Consider the following 21,602-nt stretch of genomic DNA (forward strand, 5'->3'; position numbering starts at 1 on the left):
TCTGACTGAAGAAAGTATGGCAGTCTAAATGTCATCTTGTATTTGCTGAATGTATTTCTGAAGCTCATGCCACCAGTTTAAGTCTCTCCTTTAACACGTGTGCGGAGACGGATTTGAGGAAAGTGCAGGTGTTGGGAGTGGAGTCGAGGATTCAAGACTTCTGCTGGCTTAAAAAATATAAATATAGATCTTGACATTTTGAGTTTCAGACGAGGCCCTGACAGGAAGAACAATGAAGTCTGCAGAATTCAAAATGTCACAGAGAAACGTCTTAATACGTTGTTTTGATGACGGAACATTTCAGGAGCTATTCTGTAATGAAAAATGTTGACACTAAGCGTCGACCCGCGCCCTCCACCCAGGTAATTTCCTTTTACGGCTACATCATGAGGAGCATCAGCCATTAAAGTTTAGCATAAGCAGACGAAGACAGAGTTTCTTAAAGGGGTAGTTCGGATTCTTTCAATTGAGGTTCTTATCTTATAAAGTCCATATCAGTTTAAATGTAGAATATTAAGAATTTTCACAGCTTTACTTTGCCCTCAGACAGCCTAGTTGCCTCTCGTTGAAGACGCCAGACTCCATTGACAAAAACAGTTATTTGTCCTCGCAGATGCAGAGGAGTTGTTGATCTGACGCTGCCTCAATCGGGTTAGTTTGTTTGTATTATTGTGTGATTTTGGTGTTTTTAACAGTTGAGAATCTACAACAATAACAAAAAAACTAACCAATCGTGGCAGCGGTGGACGAGCATCCGCCGTGTTCTTTGAGGTAAAATGACTCTTTTTGTCAACGGAGCTTGGTGGCTTTGAAGAGGGCATAGATAACGGCTTCAATCTCCTCCTGGTAAACTTATTTCTTTGCATCTGCCCCCATCCAGAGCAGTACATATAGATAAGTACTTGCACTGCATTTAGCTTAGCTGTGCTTGTTTCTACTACTCTGCTGTATTAACTGTCTTAACATATAAGTCATGTTCACATTACTGTAGATATTATTATAGTTACTGTTACGCTTTGGTTGCTGGCATCTCTGCAAGTGTGTCCGTCTTTTCTCTCTTTCTCTCCCATTTTCTTCCTCTCTCCGGTGCAGACAGATGTGCGTCCTCCACAGAGCTGGGTCTGTCTGACGTTCCTGTCTGTTATAGGGAAGGTTTTGAACGCCACCGTACTCTACGGGGGAATTGTTGGGTCTGTGTAAAGCATAAATAAGTCATAGAGTGTGCTCTTTACCTACTCTGTAAAGTGTCCTGAGATAACTTTGGTTGAATTGCTTTATAATCAGTCCTGTTGCTCTGGGTGTATTAATTGGTCTCTTCGCCTCTTTTGCGACTGATCTCTCCCCATACGGTTGTTGGTGTGTGGCAGCTCCAGAAGGAAGCTCTTGCTCTTTAACTCAAATATGAATAAAATAGGATTACTGTTGATGTATCAGGACTCCATTGAAGACACTTGAAATGCCTGGACACCTCATTATATTAAATCTAAAAGAATACAGTGAAATAAAGCAGCATCGTGACGATGATTCAGTGTTTTCTGTCCACCGGTGTCTCTCTCACCATGCTGCTGTTGAGATTCTTCTCCACCCTGCAGAAGGTGTGCGGGGGCGTCTCCCCCTTGCTGGGGATTATGATGCAGATGTCGGTGACGGCCAGCGCGGAGTGCGGCTGGCTCTCGGGCGCCCGGCGGTAGGTGACGTAGATGCGCTGGGAGGAATTGCCGCTGATGTTTGCGGGCCGACCGGAGGGTGTGGTCTGGATGAGGTGGCAGCCCTGCTTCAGCCGCTCCTTCCACTCGTACAGCACGCTGTGGGAGAAGGCACGACACGACAGTCAGCCAAGAAAAACTCCACATCGGCGAGTATCTATTAGTGTGATTATCGTGCAGAATTAATGAACACAGTATGTAGTCATGATCTCAAAGCCAATTAGGTGGAGCTGCCTGTTTGAGTCCAATATTGGGCATGTTTCCCAGATTTCAGTGGCTGCAGAATGGAGTTGATTAAGCTTGATGCCTGCTTTGCACCTCATAAAACCGCAAAGCAGAATTTATGCAATTCCTGAAAAACCAGTCAGACATCTATGAGCTTACAGCTCAGGGCCACTTTGAAACTCAATAACTTCTAGTTTCAAAGTGAGTCTACATGTGCCAACTTTGCTGCTGCTCGGTGTGTTTGTGTTCGATTCTCCTGTTTCACTTGCAGGAAGTCATCAGTATGGAGGGAGGCATTCTTTGTAACTCATGATTGTGATTCTAGCTGGTGACAGTTTGACACCACTTTGGCAGCTATGTTGCATGCAAATGCCATATTCCTTATCCAGCAGCAGTAACATGGCAGCTCCAGTAAACAGGGGAAACTACTGAAGGCAAGTGAGGAGCTCCAGCTGCATTCAAACCTCAAACTGACGGGGTAATCACTGCGTAAAGCTGCTTTTTCTTGTGTATGTGGGCTTTGTTGTGGAAAGCAAGTAATGGACATGAAGTCGGGTGGGTGCATTCTTGTATGACAGTGTATTTAGAAGCAGCACAAACTGAATATGTGTGTTGCTCTCTCTCTTATCTACGGACAATTGTAGGCAAATAAATTATAATTATGGAAAAAAACAAAATTTAAAGTCAAAATATTCTCTGAGATTAGAAAGATAAGAACGTGTTACTTAACTAAACCAGGATGATCAAAAAAAATTACAATTTAAAATAAAAACTCTACCCAAAATAGTTGTATCGCCTATTAGAGCTGGATGATAGGGCCGACATCTCCTGTCCTGATAAATATGATGTAACCACACATTAAAGCATATGTTTGTTTAATATATATATTCAAGCTGTTTTATTGAGACCGTTAGTGCAAAATGACCAAATCATGCAAGGATCGGAACATAAAGAGTTGTAAAATTACATAAATATTGTGGTTAAACACAGTTGTTTGACATATTGCCCAGCTTTATCGCCTATGTCATCCACATCTTCAGCCTCTTATCTGGGGTCGGGTCGCGGGGGCAGCAGCTTTAGCAGGGGACCCCAAACTTCCCTTTGCCGGGCCACATTAACCAGCTCTAACTGGGGGATCCTGAGGCGTTCCCAGGCCAGTGTGGAGATCTAATCTCTCCACCTGGTCCTGGGTCTTCCCCGAGAACTTCTCCCCCTCTCTCTAAGGGAGACTCCAGCCACCCTCCTGAGGAAACACATTTCGGCCGCTTGTACCCGCGGCTTTATTGCCTATTTAGATTTTTTTTGTTGACCCTCAAATGAAACAAAACTTGGGATTCGTTATATCTGACAGTCCTCGTGCAGTATATGCAGGTTAATGTAGAGAACACCGTTTTATAAAGACCTTTAGTGCAAATGACCAAATCATGCAAGGATCGGAACATAAAGAGTTGTAAAACTACATAAATATTGTGGTAAAACAGCTTTTTGACATATTGCCCAGCTTTATCGCCTATTTTGTTCTTTTTTTTAATGACGACAAAGTTCAATGTTGACCCTAAAATGAAATAAAACTTGTGATTCGTTATATGCGACAGTCCTTGTGCAGTTTATGCAGGTTCATGTAGAGAACACTGTCAGGACACAGTAACTCAGTGCAGCATTGTAATAAGGCACAAGAGGACACTCACACAAACCACTTAGTGAAAATGTATTCAGAGGTGCATAACAGCAGTCCACTGTGCACTTCTCCTCCATTACTGTTGGTACTATCTAAAAGCTGAGGAGAGAAACAGAATTCAAAGTGGTCAACCGGGGGATTTTTGTGTCTGATTTTTAATTGGGCACTCGTCCCGTCGCTGCGGTGATTCTGCTCTGCACAGAACAAACACTCTCTCTGCTGTTGAACCAGACCTGTTTTTGTCGATGCAGTCCCGACCATCAGACCGGTGCCGCTGACATCTTCCCTTTATCGACAGAGCCGCTAACTCTGTGGAATTTTAAACTAGCAGACTTAAAGATTTTTGGCGAAATCAGACCTTGAAAGCCACTCTTAAAAGCTGGAGTCGTGTGAGGAGGTCAGAGTTTTGCGTCTGCTAGAAAAGAACATAATAAAACTTTGATCTTGAGGAGAAGAGCCAGGGAAAATGGAGTTAGTGTAGCTCTTGTTAAGGCTGTTGGATAACTAAAGTGATCACGGGGGACAGGAGGTGGAAACACTGGAGGGTCGGGTGAACGGACAAAATCTCTCGGCGATGGCGAGTACATTTCTGGTTGTTTTTTGTTGCATTTTGTTTTTGGTGAGTTTTGTTTCAGTTTAAATAAAGTGTTTTACGATGAGTTAATAAGGTAACTACGCTAATGTCTGAAGTGCTCGGTTATATTATATAGAGATGCACCAATCCAGTTCTTTCCGATCCAATCTGATACCGAAGCCTGGGCTGAGCGTATCGGTCGATACCTGATACCGATCCGATCTTACTGTTGAATGAATGAACCGTGTACTTCTGCATGTGAGTGAAGGCATCATGCTTGTTAAAAGTTAAAAACAAGTTAACACAAATATAAATGTACTTAATATCATTCTTTAACAAATAAAGTGTACATTAGCAGCAAAAAGAAAAAAACAACACTTCCATGTAAAGTGCACTGCAAACAGATATTTGAAAATGTAAAATGCCGCAGTAGCTCAGCCCATAGGTGACTCTGGAGAGGTGCTGTTGAGCAAGGCACTGAACCCCCAACTGCTCGGGCAGTCCACTGGCAGCCCCCTCGCTCTGACATCTCTCCATTAATTGCATGTATATAGGTCCTGTTTGTACATGTGTGTGTATTTCGGGCCTGTGTGTCTGTGTGTAACAGGAATAATAATAACAACAGAGTGAAAAAATTGAATTTCCCATTGCGGGATTAATAAAGTAATAATTCTTCTACTTCTTCTAAAACCCTAACCGGTGTTGCAAACATGAACACTGAAGTATGATATTAATAAAAAATAAATGACTGGATCTGTATGCTGGATTGACCTCATTCATGATGATATCCAATGTTATACAGCAAAAATGTAAAGCTGAGTGAGACCTCTCCCTGCAGCTCTCTCTCTCTCTCTCTCTCTCCCTCTCTCTCTCTCTGAAATGACCTGTGATTAGTCAAAATCTCCCGTCACTGGCTCGATTTTCTAAAGCCTGAAAACTTTGAACATTTGTTGCGTCTTGTTTGTTTCTTTTTCAAAACTATGCTGCAGGTTTTACACAACTACAAGTAAAGACAGACTTAACAGATGCAGACAGTAACAGTAAAATAAAAGTGCATTTCAGTTTGTGTTTTATTTCTTCTTATTAATAAATTGTCGTATTTTATCGAATGTAAAAAACATCCATCCATCGCCCTCCTCTCTAAATATCGCCAATGGCCGACCCCGACAGATAATGCTAATTATTCCCTCTGCAGCCTACAACTCACTATAACATGGAGCAATATGTAAAAACGCAAACAAATGATAGCCATCATCTGCACACACATGTTCACGCATATACACACACACACTCGTGGCTCAGCTTCGCGTCAGTCCCACCAGTGTCTGGGAAGTGCAGCCGCTCTGGGCTCTCAGCACACAAAAGCTGCTGATACGGTCTGAACAGAGCCACTGTGTCAGTGCCTGATAAGCACTGCGCTCCGTAGCATCAGAGGCCGTATGAACCTCCTCAGCATTGTCAACACCTCCCTCCTGCAAGCCAGAGGTGCGACGCGACTGAACAAAAAGCTTCGAATCCCCTCGGTTCAAGAGATGCTGCTGAGGCTGACACCTGTAGCAGCGCTTCACGCTATTTTGTTGTCGAAGCACAATGAGGGAAAGTGGCTGTGGTGACAAATTCCTGCACAGGAGGATTTTTTTAGGGAGAGCGGAGCACTTCGGCTTAACAGAACCGACATGAAATAACCTGCTTTTTTATAAAAGGACTGAACTCCTCACTCACAATAGCAAGAGCAGGGCTGAGTCATGATAGATAGAGACTGTGTTTGCTGAGAGCAGCAGCCGATCGTTACCAGGAATGACACAAATAATGTTGCAATACATAAATAACACGGCCGTGTGTGTGTGTGTGTGTGTGTGTGCGTGTGCGTGTGCGTGTGTGTAAGCTCAGACTGTGCAGTTCATTTCAGCTGCCTTGAAGATTCAGTTAAAATATCATATCATCATAAGTTTAAAGCAAATTTGGGAAGTTTCATCAAAATGGAAAATGTGAATCAGCAAGTCTACAACAGTAGATGAAGCAGATGCAGCTACTGCAAAGTCTGGATGCATTTTAAAATGTGTCTCCTTTATCACACTCTCTCTGTTTCTGTATATCATACAGTATCTTCTGCCTCACCCAAAGCGAAAAAAAACTATTCTGCCTTTATTTTGTATATATACCATCATCAGTGTCAGCAAAACAGCCCGACTTAGCCTGTTATTAAAGAGATAAAGAGCTGCATTTGTAATTATCAGGACAAATGGATTCTTCAAGCTGCATTTTGAGTTCACAGTGCAAAACCAAAGCAAACTGAGCAGCCTTTCCAGTTGATTTAAAGCAATTTTTCTCTTCGGTACCAGGAGGAAAAGAAAGGGTATTGGAACATCTCTAGTTCGAGCCAATGAGAGCCGTAACTGAGCAGGACCAACTGGCCAATGGCATTGCTTAGATCTGAATTATACTACAGGAAGACCTTTTTCAGACCTTTTAACATTCTTTTGCGGAGGTTAAATGACAACGACATTCATGATGCCCAGAGGATGAGGCCCACTGACGCTGGTGACTCCCTCGTCACCATGAGGTTGACATTTGTGGGTTTTTTTTGTGAAATATCTCAACAAGTATTGGATGGATCTCCTTAAAATTCTCCCTTAGCATGAGTTGTTAGATTGGCTAATTTGATTTGGTGATCCCTTAACTCTTCATTCATTCATTCATCTTCAACCGCTTGTCCCTGTCGGGGTCACGGGGGGTTGGAGCCGATCCCAGCTGACATCAGGTGTGAGGCGGGGTACACCCTGGACAGGACGCCAGTCTATCACAGGGCCCATAGAGACGAACAGAGACAGACAACCACTCACACCTACGGGTGATTTAGAGTCATCAATGAACCGAACACCTGCACGTCTTTGGACTGTGGGAGGATGCCGGAGAACCCGGAGAAAACCCACGCAAACACGGGGAGAACCCAGCCGGGATTCAAACCAGGAACCCTCTTGTTGTGAGGCGAGCGTGCTGACAACCACACCACCGTGTCGTCCATCCCTTAACTCTTCATCTATTTATTTATATTTATTTATTGGTCTATTTCAGGGACATGGCGCACTAATCAACAGATCTATCATTTTCATCAGATCACATTTTTGATTTGTTGATTTTAATTTGATGCTGCAGCTGTTATTTGTTAGCTTTAATGTTAGCTGATTGAGACTTACACACACCCTTTTTTGAGTTGCCTTGTCTGAACACAGAAAAACCCTTGGTACTTACCCCAAGTCAGTGAGTGGCGGCTTGTCTCGACCTCTCCTATAGCACAGGTAGATCTGGGGCGCCATGAGACCGCCATTGTTAAGATCTGCCGAATGGCCGGTTGATGTTTCCTCTACGCAAGTGAACCCTGGCGGCACCTCCTCGCCCATCGAGCGGATCACCACCGTCACATCGGTGATGGGCGCCCTGGGCTTGGCCGTCTTGTGGCACTCGTCATCAAAGTGGATCTCCTGGTCCAGCGGCTTGGACGGATCCGTCAGGCCCGCCATCACAAAGTAGTCGGCTACACGAGGGCCTTTGTCCTCCATCATCTCCCATCCCCGCCGGCTGCCTGCGCGGTTACAGAGAGAGAGAGGAAGAGAGACAATTAGAATGAGAGAGAGGGAGAGGAGATTGATTTTTGTTGTGGTAGCAGGTACAGGCGGTTCTTGCGTCCTTGCTATGGCACTAAAATAAAATCTGACAGTCATAAATCTCACTGAGGAGGCAAGTAGAAGGACAAATGAAGAGAGAGGGTACAATGTGAGGAGGAAAGGGGCTACGATTACCGCTACCAGGGAGGCATTTTCAGTTTAGGCAGATAGCTGACGATCTTTGACCCGCTAAAGGTTCAGCGTCCTGGCTCAAGGACACTTTCTGGCAAAACAGGCCAGGACATTTGTTTTTCTCTCATTCTAAAAACAGTAACGGCACAGTTAAAGCCCGGCTGGCTGCACAGACCTGAGTGTGCATTTTTAAAAAGGGAGCAATGAGGTGTTTCTTTACACTTGATATTTTACCTTGATTACAGGTCGGTCCCACTAAATACCTGCTGATTAGAAGGCTTGTGATATCATGGAGCCTATAAGCAGGGGGATAAAAGCCAAACAGTAGTTTCCTTAATCCGTCTTCCTAAGAAGAGCACGTCCTGACCGCACAACACCAGCTACACTTTCTCAAGACGGTACACAAAACACCTGAGATGTCAACTTTAAATAGGAAATAATGATTTTTTTTTTTTTCAATGATAAAGTCACACCCAAAACCTGCACCTAAAAAGCCGCTTTGAGTGAATTGATGTTGCTTTTCTGGCTTTATTATAACAATTATGTCCATATGTAGCAAAAAAATCCCCCCTGAACCCAACACTGTAATGAGCTGCGCAGCTGGGATGGTTTCAGTGGAGCAACAGTTCATCAGGGTGAATCTCCAGACAACAGGAGTGCATTTTCTGTTTCAGAAACACGGGGAGACTCGACACACACACTTTCACCACCCTGTGAGGATAGTCAGGGAATATTAAAGTCCAGTGGATCCAGCTTGCTGGTCAGGATCAGAGTACCATTTCAAAGAAACAGAGGGAACATTAAGGTTAAAGTTTTGGGCCCAACGTTGCAACTCAGACCTAAATGAATGGTGTGAGGAGAAACTAGGGGATATGTAAGAACAGGGCAGCTGCTAGAGGCTTTGCTAAAAAATGCGCTGTATTTGTGAACTTTTTTGCGTCTTTAAATATATTTTTAGGGGGATTTGGTTGCATTGGGAGTAGTGCTGGCGATCGGGTTGTCTATTGACGGTTGAAGGACTCATCAAAAAACATATACGTACACCACAGTAGGGCTGCAGCTATCAAGTATCAAGTATTAATCGAGTAATCGGATAAAAAAAGATTACAATTTTGCATAAAAATATATTATAATTTGCGTTATATTTTAAAAAAACATATTGTATCTGGGGTCGGTCTTTTTGGTTTGGTATCGTGTGTGTGTTTGAGTGTGCACGTGTGCGTGAGGGGGAGAGACGAGATGTGTGTGTGCTGAAGGCAATACACTCGCAATTTACCATGAATAAGTTTACTACTTAAACAATCCAAAGGGGTGCATAAAATTCTATGTGACCCACGTGTTTACTCAAGCAGGTTTAAAGATAAATAGATTTATTTAGAATATAAATCAAAGATAGATATTATCAGGAAGAGCAAGTCGAACTAACTGAGAAAAACGGCTTCTGGTGGAGTGGCATGTCGGCCCGCTGAACCCCGTTAATCAACGTCAATCATGATGAGTGAATGTGCCGTCTCTTTTCCACAGACCTGTCACCCCACATCTCTGTTCTGTAGGGCTGTAGTCAACCAAAGAGAACTTTGGTCGAATGATATTCTACCTACTCTGCAACCAATCGATCGGTCGATGCTGAAAAGAAAACTGCACGTTATCTCCAGATGAACTAAATCATCCACAGTGCCCGGAAAGGACTTTACCTGGTAAGCGTTTTGTCCTGAGGGCAGTGCGCCGCAGGCTACCACCAAGACCAACCGCCACTTCTTACAAGCGTGCTACCTCAAAGTGCCAACATTTTTACATCCGCAGATATTCCACAGCACGGCAGCGGGATGTAAAACTCATGGGATCAAGGGAACTACCCCAGACCACCCGACCATGAGACATCAGCCTGCCCGAGCCTCGCTGCTGCCCCCTGGCGTTCCAATCATCTATTGGTGAGCTTGAGTAACCACGATTGGACGATATGAAAATAGAAACAATGCCCAACCCTAATTGAAAGTATGAAATGATAAGACAATACACAGGGCTTGTGAATATTCTCATTTGTCCAGGTCATCGTTAGCAATTTCAGTCAAAAGCAACTCAAGACTCAATAGAGCACTAACAAAGTCGAAACCAACTTCCCACCAACGACTGTCACTCTAACGACGATCGTTGGCACTTGGAGCACAAAGGGTTCCAGTGACATCATCGGCCTTGTGAGAGGTTAAATACCTGGATCTCCACACCAGTTAGTTGGACCAGTCCCAGCCTGGTCCTGGTCCTGGTCCAGTCCCAGCCTGGTCCTGGTCCTGGTCCCAGCCTGGTCAGATGCGTACATGAACTGATGAAGCCACTTAGTTGAGAGGTGAAACGTCGTCCTAGACAAAAAACCAAGTCCAGTTGCTTTTGACTGAAATTGCTTTGAGGATAAGACATTACACACTTATGTGTCCTACTAAATATTATGTAAAGTTATAATATACTATGTCCCAGAGAAACACCAGACTTTGTACTGCTTCAGGCAGTGTCTTCAGCTTCGTAATGATCAAAGAAATGCTAAATTTTTCTCTCCAATATCACGAAGACGAAAAATGAATCAGTTCCCAAGCTTCCCTTACTGTGACCCACAAGGATGTGTATTTAACAAGTCAAAAGAAAACTGTGAACAGGAGGAAATGCCTAAAGGAGTCTCCTTTGCCATTATTGCCTTGAGCACGAACCCTGATGTGGCTAAAGAGAAATTACATAATAATCTAATTTCTTCTTGACAAAGTGGGTCTAAACTTTGCATAAAAGGAGCAAAGACGTACTGTAAGCCAGTTTTGTTTGACAGTGGACTTTCTTTCCTTGGCAGCCTCTGGGTGTGGCAGTCTTAGTCAGCCTCAGTGGCCAGATTCATCACTCAACCTCTTGACACTTGAGCCTCTGGGACATAAGGTTGTCTCTGTGGGTTAAAACAAACCTTTACCCTGTTGGTACTCTCGCTTTTCTCCTGGTCAGCCGTGTAAAAACACAAGAACACATCAGGCTCGTGTCAGCTGATATCAGGAGGTGTGAGAAATGTATACCTGCACAGCAAGAATGCCGATCGGGCCTAAGAAACAGGATACAACTCAAACATGTCTTAAGGTTTTCATATAAGACTGAATTTTGCGCACACAGCTGTTTCATATCTTTTAAAAACCTTCCCAAGTTGGTGACAGTAAAACATATTTTCTCATAATGACGGCTTTTTCATTGCCAGGGGATTTAAATTTAATTCAGACTGGATCAGGTCTGTGATTCCAACCGTATGGAGTAAGAGGGTGTGGGGAAAGAGGCTTAATAGGCAGGGTGTGTTAGCTCGTCTAAATGCGTCGGCTCATGGGAAAGGTAAAAAAAAAAACAGTCTTTTTGAGGATATGCTAGCAAGACCTCAGCTGCCACCACAACTGCATAAACCACTCGCAGTAACCGGGGTATTGTCCTACTCGTGTTAAGTGAATAACCGGGTTATGCCAGTTCTCCCCGTATACATGAGCGGGAAAGAATGGGACGAATGACCGGAGAAACCCTACCTCCGGTACAGTAGGTGACGCTCTTCGGACGTACAACAGGTCAGAATAAAGCTTTTTCTTCTGGTTGGTCTTTGTCAAAACCACAAAAACTTGGAAAGCGGGAAGAACGTGGAAGACTTTTGGACAGAAATGGGTCTTCTTGGTAGTAACATCAGTTGCTATGGCGAAGTACTCAGTCGGTTTAAAGGGAACGCTTGTGTTGTTGCTGTTGTTTTTGGTGCTGTTGATTCCTGATTTATTACGGATTAAAAACCACTGCAGCAGAGTTTGGAGGGGCAGTTATAACCTACGAGGCACCAGTTGAGGTGTTTACATGCACGAATACCCTGGTGACTGAAGAAGTTACAGTATCTATATCTGTTAACTGGGGTATGGGACTCCGATTTTAACCAGGGTTAGATGTTTACATGGCGTCTGAGAAACCGGTTATTGCCTTAACCCAAATATAATCGTTTGAAAATGCACTGAATGTCGGCACCTCCTTTCCATAAATGTGAATCCAGGTGACAACATATTTCTGTAGTCTAACCTCTACCAGGGATTTTTGGTCTTTGATCGGTGTTGAAAACATTTGATGTAATTGTGTCCTTGTGACAAGCTGCTGCACCGACTGTCAAGCAGCGCAAATATAAAAAACAGCAAAGTTATCTTCGCTATACAATCGTGGGTTGGGCGATGGAACGATCTGCCATTGCCAGAGCGAAAAACACCATTTAGAGAAAGCATATTTTCATTTTTTACCCTGTATATGTATTACTAAGATGATTTAGTGAGTTTTATTTAGTTTTTTCTCTAGTTTGAACGAAGTGTGATGAGTTAACAAGGTAACTAAAGTAACATCTTAGTTCTGTGAAAGTGTGAAACTTGAATTCAGAAGGTGCACGGCTGCTAAGTCCCAGTGGCCATCATTTGTTTCATCTAGGGCTGCCCCCGACCTAGGATTTTCTTGGTTAACCAGTGGTCGTCATTTCACTTTATTAGGCACACCTGGTGCTTAATAAAGTGTCAGTGTGGTCGTCTGCTGCTGTTCCCTCTCTGTAGAAAGAAGGTGGTGTTGTGTGTTCACAGATGCTCTCCTGCATTCCTCTGTTGGAACCAGTGGATATTTGAGTTACTGTTGCCTTTCTATCAGCTCCAACCAGTCTGGAGAGGAGGAGGAGGAGGAGGAGGAGGAAGATGAAGAGGAGGAGAAGGGGGAAGAAGAGGAGCAAGAGGTGGAGTAGGAGCTCCAACCAGTGTGTCCATTCTCCTCTGACCTCTGGCATCAACATCTGCGCCCACAGAACTGCCGCTCACTGGATCTTTCCTCTTTTTGGGACCATTCTCTGTAAACTAGAGACGGTTGTGTGTGAAAATCCCAGGAGATCAGCAGTTTGTGAAATCCTCAGAGCTCCAGTCTGGCACCAACAACCACGCCACGTTCAAAGTCACTTCAATCACCTTTCTTCCCTGTTCTGATGCTGCTTTAAACTGCAGCACATCCTCTTCACCACGTCTACAGGTCTGAATTTGACTGAGATTTGCTGAATCCAACTTTAATAAGGAGATAAAATGTGTACGAATATGTCTTTCTTTGACAGTTTGTGAGTTTATTTTGCTTATTTATTAGTGTAGGGAACTTGTCGAGCAAATGTATCATCGGCAGTTTCTGGGCCGTCAGCGGCCAGTTGGAAAAAAACCCTATCACCCAACTGTAATACAATCGTTCAGAAAGCAGTTTAAACTGGGTGTTTATTGGTTTTAATGAAACGATCTTTGCACAGTGAATGATGAGCCAAGTTTCTATCCAAACAAAGAGTGATTTGTGTTTCTCTCTTTTGTTTTCACTCTCCAGCTATTGACAGCTGGTGAGAAAACACTGTGTTCCTTCTCTTATTCTCCGATTACCAATGCATCTCAGCTCATCACGTCGTCACTGTGAGAAACTGATGAGAACACAGTCGCACTGAGATCATTTTCTGTGCCAAGTCATGTCCGGTCAGTCCTGATAAGGCAGAAAAAGGGAGATGAGTGAGGTGGACCTATCGCCTCTGGTCCTTCTTTTGCTCATATGGCAGCAGGACTAATCCCGTATCTATAATATAGCTATATATCTATAATATCTTCTTTTTATTTAGTTGTTCTCGCTAAATTATGTGTATTCTTTCTGTGTTTTTGATGTGTAGATTTGCATCCGCTATGCACAAAATCGCCAGGTCAAATTCCTGGCATGTAATACATACTTGGCAATAAAGTTCTGGTTCTGATTCTAATTCTGTCTCGATGCTGGCTGCGCTCCTGAGGTTATAAACCGGGGAACAATTGGTTAAACTACGATCGACCACATTGACCTCTGAGAGCTGCACATCTGCACAGCATCTGCACAGCATCCAACAGAGACAGAGTCCAACGCCACAGTCTACGCTTTACTTCCTGTCCAACACGCAGAGCAGACTCATAAATGTTCCTGGGACATTTGCATTACAACACAGTGGTGTAACACCCAGAGGACAGGATGTGGGACATGTGCTCACTTCTCTTTAAGAAACTTTTACTGGGGAATTGAACTGAATACAAAATACACAAAATAGAGCCCTCATTTTAAAGTGAAAACAGGACCTGTGCAGTACTGGTGCACGTGGAAACTAAAGCCCCTTTCACACGTGAACTGCAACCCTGACATTACCTAGACATTACCCGCAGGAGCTGTGTGTGGTAACACAAGGGTCGGACATTAAACAGACTTTATAGTATATCCTCTAGGGGTGTAGCAATACATCAATATGGATCGATATCTCGACTCAACGATCAATGAGCCGATATCATCTATGTTATGTAAAAAATATTTATACATAGTCATTTTTAAGATGCACCTTTATTTTGAAAGTTATTTTTTTATCAAAAAGAATAGTTTTGTTTTTCATTTAAATGTCCGGAAGAGCTCGATCGCAGGGCCCTGAATTAAATCAAAATCGGATCATGGGCGACTTTGCGACATGATAATTGTATTGTTGTCCAGACAATTAATATAATACTGTATTGTGATTAAACTTGTGATTTACACCCCTAATAATCTCAGATTGAGGCCAAATTGTTAGAATTCACAGTGAACAAGTGGGTGTGTTGATGTCTTTCACGCAGTTTGTGCAAAACCGAACGAAAACAAACCCCAAGGGTGAAGAAAAATGGTAATTTGGTCAACGAAAAGGTCTAACTGGAAGACAACCAGATTAGGGAATTAGTCAGCATAGTCTAATGGCGAAATTGACAAGCAAATTCAAGGAACGGCAAGAGACTTGGTTGTTTGTGACCAACTTATGACCTGGGTACTTGATCGCGGTGTAATCTGGTTCATGTCCTGCCTCCTGCAGGCTCTACCTTGGTGCGACCCCTCGCCTAAAACAAACAGGAGTATTTCAAGTAAGTGAGAACATGTCGGACAAAGACAATCTCCTGTCGTGTGCTACACGTGTAAACTGGAAAACAGTGAGACACATTCTTATAACATTTCAATCTTTACGAACCTTCATCAATGGCGGTTTTGGGCACCAGGTAAGACTGAAACGCTCACATTGAAAACAATGAAAAACTTTCCTGCACACAGTTCGCTGCAAGAGTGTTTTTCATTGTTTTCAAGATTACCTTTTCCTCCGATGCAGAGGACTAAAATTTTCTTCAAAGAAAGTCTGTAGCTCAGGTGAAGAGTGGGTCGGCCTCTAATCAGAAGATTGGCAGTTTGATCCAAGTGTCAAATTGCTCCCAAAGACTTTGCCATCAGCACCTTGAGGAAGTGGCTACATAAGGACAAGTTAATTACCATCTTCTAATCTAAACTGATCATCAAACCGATCTAATGATTGAAAATTACATCAAACTTTCATCTTTCCTGCTTTTAATGGGGTCTCAGAATAGTTGATGCACAAGAAAAACAACAGCACACGTAAAATAGGAAATGACATGTGTGGGGACAAACACACACATTCCTATTGCACCTTCACATGTGCTCACAACACTGTGCCATTAAAAGCCTGCGTGTGAGCGTGTGTCTGGAAAAGCTGAAAGGGCTGACGGACAGCCTGAAGAAGGTTTTTTTCATGTGTGTGTGTGTGTGTGTGTGTGTGTGTGTGTGTGTGTGTGTGTGAGCAGACAAGGTCCTGGGGTCACATTCTTGTATTTCACAGGCATAATGAAAGACAGAAACCAACGTGGTCGACATGTGTGGTTCTGCCAAATGCAAGACAACCACACAAAACGACTAAACCGATAACTCCAATTGTTCTCGTTTAAAGACATATTAAAAGCACATGCGGTGCACGTAAAACTCTGACATCATATGCAACGTATAATGAAGGGAGGGGTGGAATTACACAGGGTGTCGGCCAGTGCAGCGCCTATCTCGTTTCTTGCAAATGACTGCAGCTTTATTGTTCCAGTGGGATTTTGCATGAGACGGTATTGTTTCATGGGACACACAGTTAACTCTTCACTTCGTGCAAGACTGTAACAGAAAGACGTTGACCTCATTTTTTTGCAGTCCCGTGGATGCGAAGCAGTAGAGACCTCTGCGGTGTCACCTCCCTGTTGGAGCGACCGCAGAGCCACATGACTGACCAAAGAATGATACTCATCCCTGCCATGCTGTCAGACTGCTAAAAATACAATGCAAACCAAAGCAGCAGTACTGTGGCACCCGTTGCATAAGGATTACATATATACACACACACACACACACACACACACACTGCATATGTGGGACAATACTGAACTCCCGCTGAGATCAAAACGCTGCTATTATCTCTGCCTGCCCTAAATTTCAAGAATGGAAGAAATAAACATTGCTGAGTTCTCGATGGGAACACAAGTGACTAAATTTAAAAATTTCATAGTTCCTACTTTCACTAAGACATCAGTCAGCTTTTGAAAAGGTGATTGTGAAGATTCATGGGTTATACAACAAAAACTGATCCACCGAGAGACTCCAAGTCAAAGAAAAGATGACGAAAACTCAGAAGACAAAACTACTTTTTGAATTCATTTCACTGTAATAATACGATACGTTCAGTCTCTAAGTTACAGATTTATACATTTTTAAAACCTGCTTTTACATCCAGACCAATGTGGAATAGAAATGGGGAAAATTCATCTACATGGCAGTCGACATAGGGCATCTTTTTAGCTAGAATGAAGTGGACTGTGCACCGATTCTGCACCGATATGACTCTGAAAATGTACTTAGAAGGCAACTGTCCTAAACAAATAACTTTATTTAAGAATATTTAACATTATTATTAGTTATTATACATGCGATGTATTACATTGTCAACCCATTCTAGAAATGAACACTGAGAAAATAAGTTTTCTTAAAAATGGCTGAATAAACATCATGTTTAGTGAGTGATAAGATAGCTTAGCACCCCCAGCATTGTTTTCCTCCTTATGTGTTCTGTAAAATAAAGTTTTTGTATCGGAAAACATCTACGTCGATACACAACGATGCGTCTGTGATAGACCAATATCGGCCCACTTATATATCGGTGTTGTCTGAACCCAACAGCCTTGAATTTAGGCGCATCAAAGTGCTGAGAAAGCATAACAGCATGAAACCCCATCTATCTGCATTTAGTCCGTGCACAGATCATCACTGGATTCCCTCCCAGTGACTACATCCCAAAGATGCAGAGCTGTGACTCACGCCGCGCCCGACACATGAAAATCTGCATCACCGCTTAAGTGGTCTAAACCAAATATCTTAATTTTCTGGCTGCCCTACTTCTCCCCTGGCAGACCAGGAAGGGAAATCTTGGTCTTTAAAGGTAAACGCCCAGAAAGAATCACGACTGGATTGCTCCCAGCATTAAAAAAAAAGCTGTGAAGATTTAAGAGAGATGTGCTCGGGCTGCAAGCCTCTTTAAAAAGGTCACTGGAGCTCTTCACGGAGTTCCTGAGGCACTACACACACTATTTATGCGTTTCTGAATCTTTTATGGCGTGGGTTCATTGAGCACAAATGCCTTAAGACGCGGTTTTCCCCAAGACTTTGCAGACTAGTTGTCTTTGCAGAGAGCCTTAAATGATGTGGTTATCTTGCTTTAAAAAAGGTACTGACACAGCTGAATGCAGAGATTATCTGATACTCTACAGTTATCACGCAGGGTAGAGAGCGGTGTGGGAGCGGTGTGGGAGCCAGAGAAACCAGAGGGAAAGACTTGGTGGAAAAGCACGGCAGAAACTTCAAACTCGACCACATGAAGGGCCCAGTGCCAGAGACGTAGACAAAGCTTCTCGGCCCAAACTCGCTGACTTATAACCGCAGCAGGAGTTCGATAAGATGTCCAGACCCAACAGCCCTCCGGTCGCTTCCACAAGGGTATGGTTTCAGCCGACGTGACAGGGGAACGACTTCCAGCTGTCTGGAGTTCACGAGAAACGGAGGCCAATGAAACTCGCCAATCGGACCCTCGTTTAAAGCTCAAACGGCCCAGTCGCTGCTCTCGGCCGCAGCTGTACAGACACCCAGTGCGGAGACAGCCACAGCAGGGCAGACACGTGGAGGAGGTGAAGAGGAATGTGCTCAAGAACATAAACACAAGCCAGTAGGAAGCCCCACTAGCCAAGCATCTGCTTCTAGTTAGCCCAGAGGGGTCAGCAATTGGGCTTTTGTGTCCTTTTAGCAGCATCGGGTCATGTAACGCTTGGAGGAAAGATAACCTCTGTGAGAAATACGTTTGACTTTTTCCATGTAATACTGTATTCTGCACATCTTACGGGTTATTCAAACAAACGCTGAAGGAAACTCAAACCCCAGCTGTTCCACGTTTCTGCAGCAAAACATCTTTGACACACTTCGGAGCTACGGCTGGTTGTGACATAGCTGCGTCTCATAAACTCCCGGCTCCCAAAACAATCAACAAGAGAAACGGGGCAACAAGCTTTAAGGCGTTTTCACACCTGCCTTGTTTAGTGCAGTTGGATCGAACCCTGGAGTTTAGCCCCTTGGTGTGGTTTGTTTGGGCAGGTGCAGAGAAGAGAACTGGATTGAGACCACCTCCTTAGGGCGCAGTCACACTGTCCTTCTGTCCCGGGCCAAAACCGTTTTTTCAGCTAAAGCCTAGTATGTTTAAACAGTGTGAGTGCACCCCTTCCGCACATAACTGCGGACAGCGGGCCATCCCCGGCCCGCTTGAAAGAGGTGGGCTTTAGCAGAGCCGTTGGCATATGTACGAGCACGAGTGTGCGCACGTGTACGAGCACGAGCACGAGCACGAGCCCTACGGCGGTAGCAGTATGTGCGCCTGTTCGGACATAGAAAATAGAAGGAGGGACCATGCGCGGATATTTAACAACAACAACAATGGCGGTCAAAGGTTCACGTTGGTGTGATGCGGAGGTGGAGTGTTTACTGCAGATTTGGTCGATGAAAATATTCAAAAACAGTCGACAAGACGCACAAAAACTCCGAGGTCTATGGAAATATTTGTAAACAAAGCCACACACACGCGATCAATGCGTGTGACGTGTTACGGCGTGATGATGTATGGGACAGCAAGAAGCATTGGCCGAGGCCCAGGCAGTGTGAGTACAAACGGGGCTGGGGCGCGGGGGGAGAGGGAGGGGGGACAAGTACCCTAAAGCCCGGGTCGCGGTGCGGAAGGACAGTGCGAGTGCGCCCTTAGTGATGCCCGGATTGCAGTTAAGTCCGCAGACACAGCGCTTGATCCGTCGTTCGGGTGGGTGGGTTCATAATGATTGATGATATTAATTACACTCTAAAAATGTAGCAGAGAGCAGCAAACAAACAAGAGGTGTGAAAACACCCTGAGACTTTTCCAAGCTTTGTGTATGAGAATAGTTGTATTGTACGTGTATTTACTGTTGGTGCAGCAGGAAACAAATCTAGTACCAGCCTGTTTGGCAGATAACTACACTGTTCCTGGTATCACTGTCAATGTAATTACACAACAACCAGCTCTAAACATGCACTTTAATTGCTTTTAGATGGAGCTAGTGTGTGTGTGTGTGTGTGTGTGTGTGTGTGTGTGTGTGTGTGTGTGTGTGTGTGTGTGTGTGTGTGTGTGTGTGTGTGTGTGTGTGTGTGTGTGTGTGTGTGTGTGTGTGTGTGTGTGTGTGTGTGTGTGTGTGTGTCCAGGAGACAGTATGCATAGGAGATAGCCAGGATGCATTAACCTTCGTCAACACACATTGTGTTTTTAATTAACTGTGTGACTATTTGTCGCTGTCAGTAAGTGTTTTTTGTGTTTGTATTCTTAAGCAGCAGCAGTGCCTTTTTTTCATGGACAAACAAATTTTCCCTCAGGAACAAATAAAGTCGATCCTGTCCTACAATAACCCAGCATTTAGAAAATGTCCATTTTCTAACAAGAAACAATAAACAAGGAGTTCCCAGCAAACGATGCCCCCCTGCAGCCTTATCACACTTCATACGTCATATAATGGTCACAAAAGTCTAGAACCAGATCTAGCCTCATATTCAATTCAATTCAATTTTATTTATAGTGCCAAATCATAACAAAAGTTAGCTCAGGACACTTTACAGAGTAGGTAAAGACCACACTCTATGACTTATTTATGATTTACAGAGACCCAACAATTCCCCCGTAGAGTACGGTGGAGACGAAAACCTTCCCTTTAACAGACAGGAACGTCATATCAAGATATCGATATAATATCAATATATTGCTCAACCCGACTGTTAAGTGTATAATGTTTTCACTTTCCAGCAGAACCCAGTCAGCAGTGAAAGATCAAAGAGATTGTCGTTGGCTAACACTCATACAACTTTGTCGACTTATCGATTAGTTGGTTAAATCACAGATCTGTAAATTTGAGTTTCCCCATAAAGAATCATGCAAAAGCGCTACTTTAAATCTTATTTTTACCACAGATGTGCTCATAAGTTTCCTAGAAACCTGACCATGAACAAAAGCTTTAAAAAATGACTGATCGACTTAAGAAATATCCGTTGAGTAATCGATTAATGGGGCAGCCTAAATGTTTAGGGACGTCGAGACATGAGTCTGTTATCATGATTATTGTCAGAGGAAATATTTTTGTTTTTTTTACAATTTTTTAAATCAAGGAATTTAATTTCTTCCATTCATTTTCAAGCGCTTGTCCCTGTCGGGGTCTTGGGGGGCTGGAGCCGATCCCAGCTGGCATCGGGCGTGAGGCGGGGTCCACCCTGGACAGGACGCCAGTCTATCACAGGACACATAGAGACGAACAGAGACAGACAACCATTCACACCTACGGGTGATTTAGAGTCATCAATGAACCGAACACCTGCACGTCTTTGGACTGTGAAAGGAAACCAGAGAACCCGGAGAAAACCCACGCAGACATGGGGAGAACATGCAAACTCCACACAGAAGGGCCCCAGTCGGGACGCGAACCTGGGGCCTTCTCTCTGTGAGGCGACAGTGCCAACCACTACATTACTGTGTCGCCCCAATTATATTTTTTATTATTCTTAATATTATTAAAGACAAAGACACAACATTAATAACATGGACCTGCATGTCATTTGGAGTTATTAGGTAACTATCCCTGACCTGACATGTTGGAGGGTTTGTTACACAATCCTGCAATTCTCACTGGATTTCATTGTATCCCGAGCTGCTGTGCACGAGTTCAGCACGTACTCATAGAACTGGAGTTACATCCAGGTAACTACTTAATATCCGCAAAGGATCCCCAGAGTAACCAGTAACACCTTCAGGGCCAAGTTTAAACTGTTACGGTCCAGCTTAGTAACGTTACATTTGTTTTTCTCTCTTTAGAAGTTTCCAAAATGCAGATTTAAGGCGCTTTCTGGTGGATAAAAGGCTGAAATGTCAGTTTTCTTTTTCATTTCTACAGCTTCTCCTCTCAACGCTTTTGTATTGTACTGTAATATTATCTCATTATTTCCACTCTATACCCTTAAAAAAGATGGCCCCTCCTCCAGCCTCTTATTAAAAAGCACAAACCCTTTGAAGTGTCTCTACTTTTGTGAAATCACAACGAAAAATACTTTTAAACGAGCGTTCACATTCCCAGTTATATGCTTCTTAACTACTCGTCAATGCAGGAGGTCGATGCTCAGGGTCA

At 43.6% G+C, this 21,602-nt stretch overlaps 1 protein-coding gene across 1 annotated transcript in view; it reads right to left on the minus strand.

Annotated features, from left to right (window-relative positions):
* LOC310948242 (C-myc promoter-binding protein-like) overlaps positions 1-21,602 on the minus strand; it is a 90,662-nt gene that overhangs the window by 55,720 nt on the left and 13,340 nt on the right. The window contains exons 2-3 of the mRNA XM_083915295.1: positions 7,436-7,766; positions 1,559-1,805 (exon numbers count right to left, since the gene is read on the minus strand). Coding sequence (XP_083771421.1) covers positions 1,559-1,805; positions 7,436-7,746 — 558 coding nt within the window. The 5' untranslated portion in view covers positions 7,747-7,766. The remainder of the gene's footprint in view (positions 1-1,558; positions 1,806-7,435; positions 7,767-21,602) is intronic.

Source organism: Echiichthys vipera, assembly GCF_963691815.1.
Source record: "Echiichthys vipera genome assembly, chromosome: 1".
In the NCBI taxonomy this organism is placed as follows: Eukaryota; Metazoa; Chordata; class Actinopteri; order Perciformes; family Trachinidae; genus Echiichthys; species Echiichthys vipera.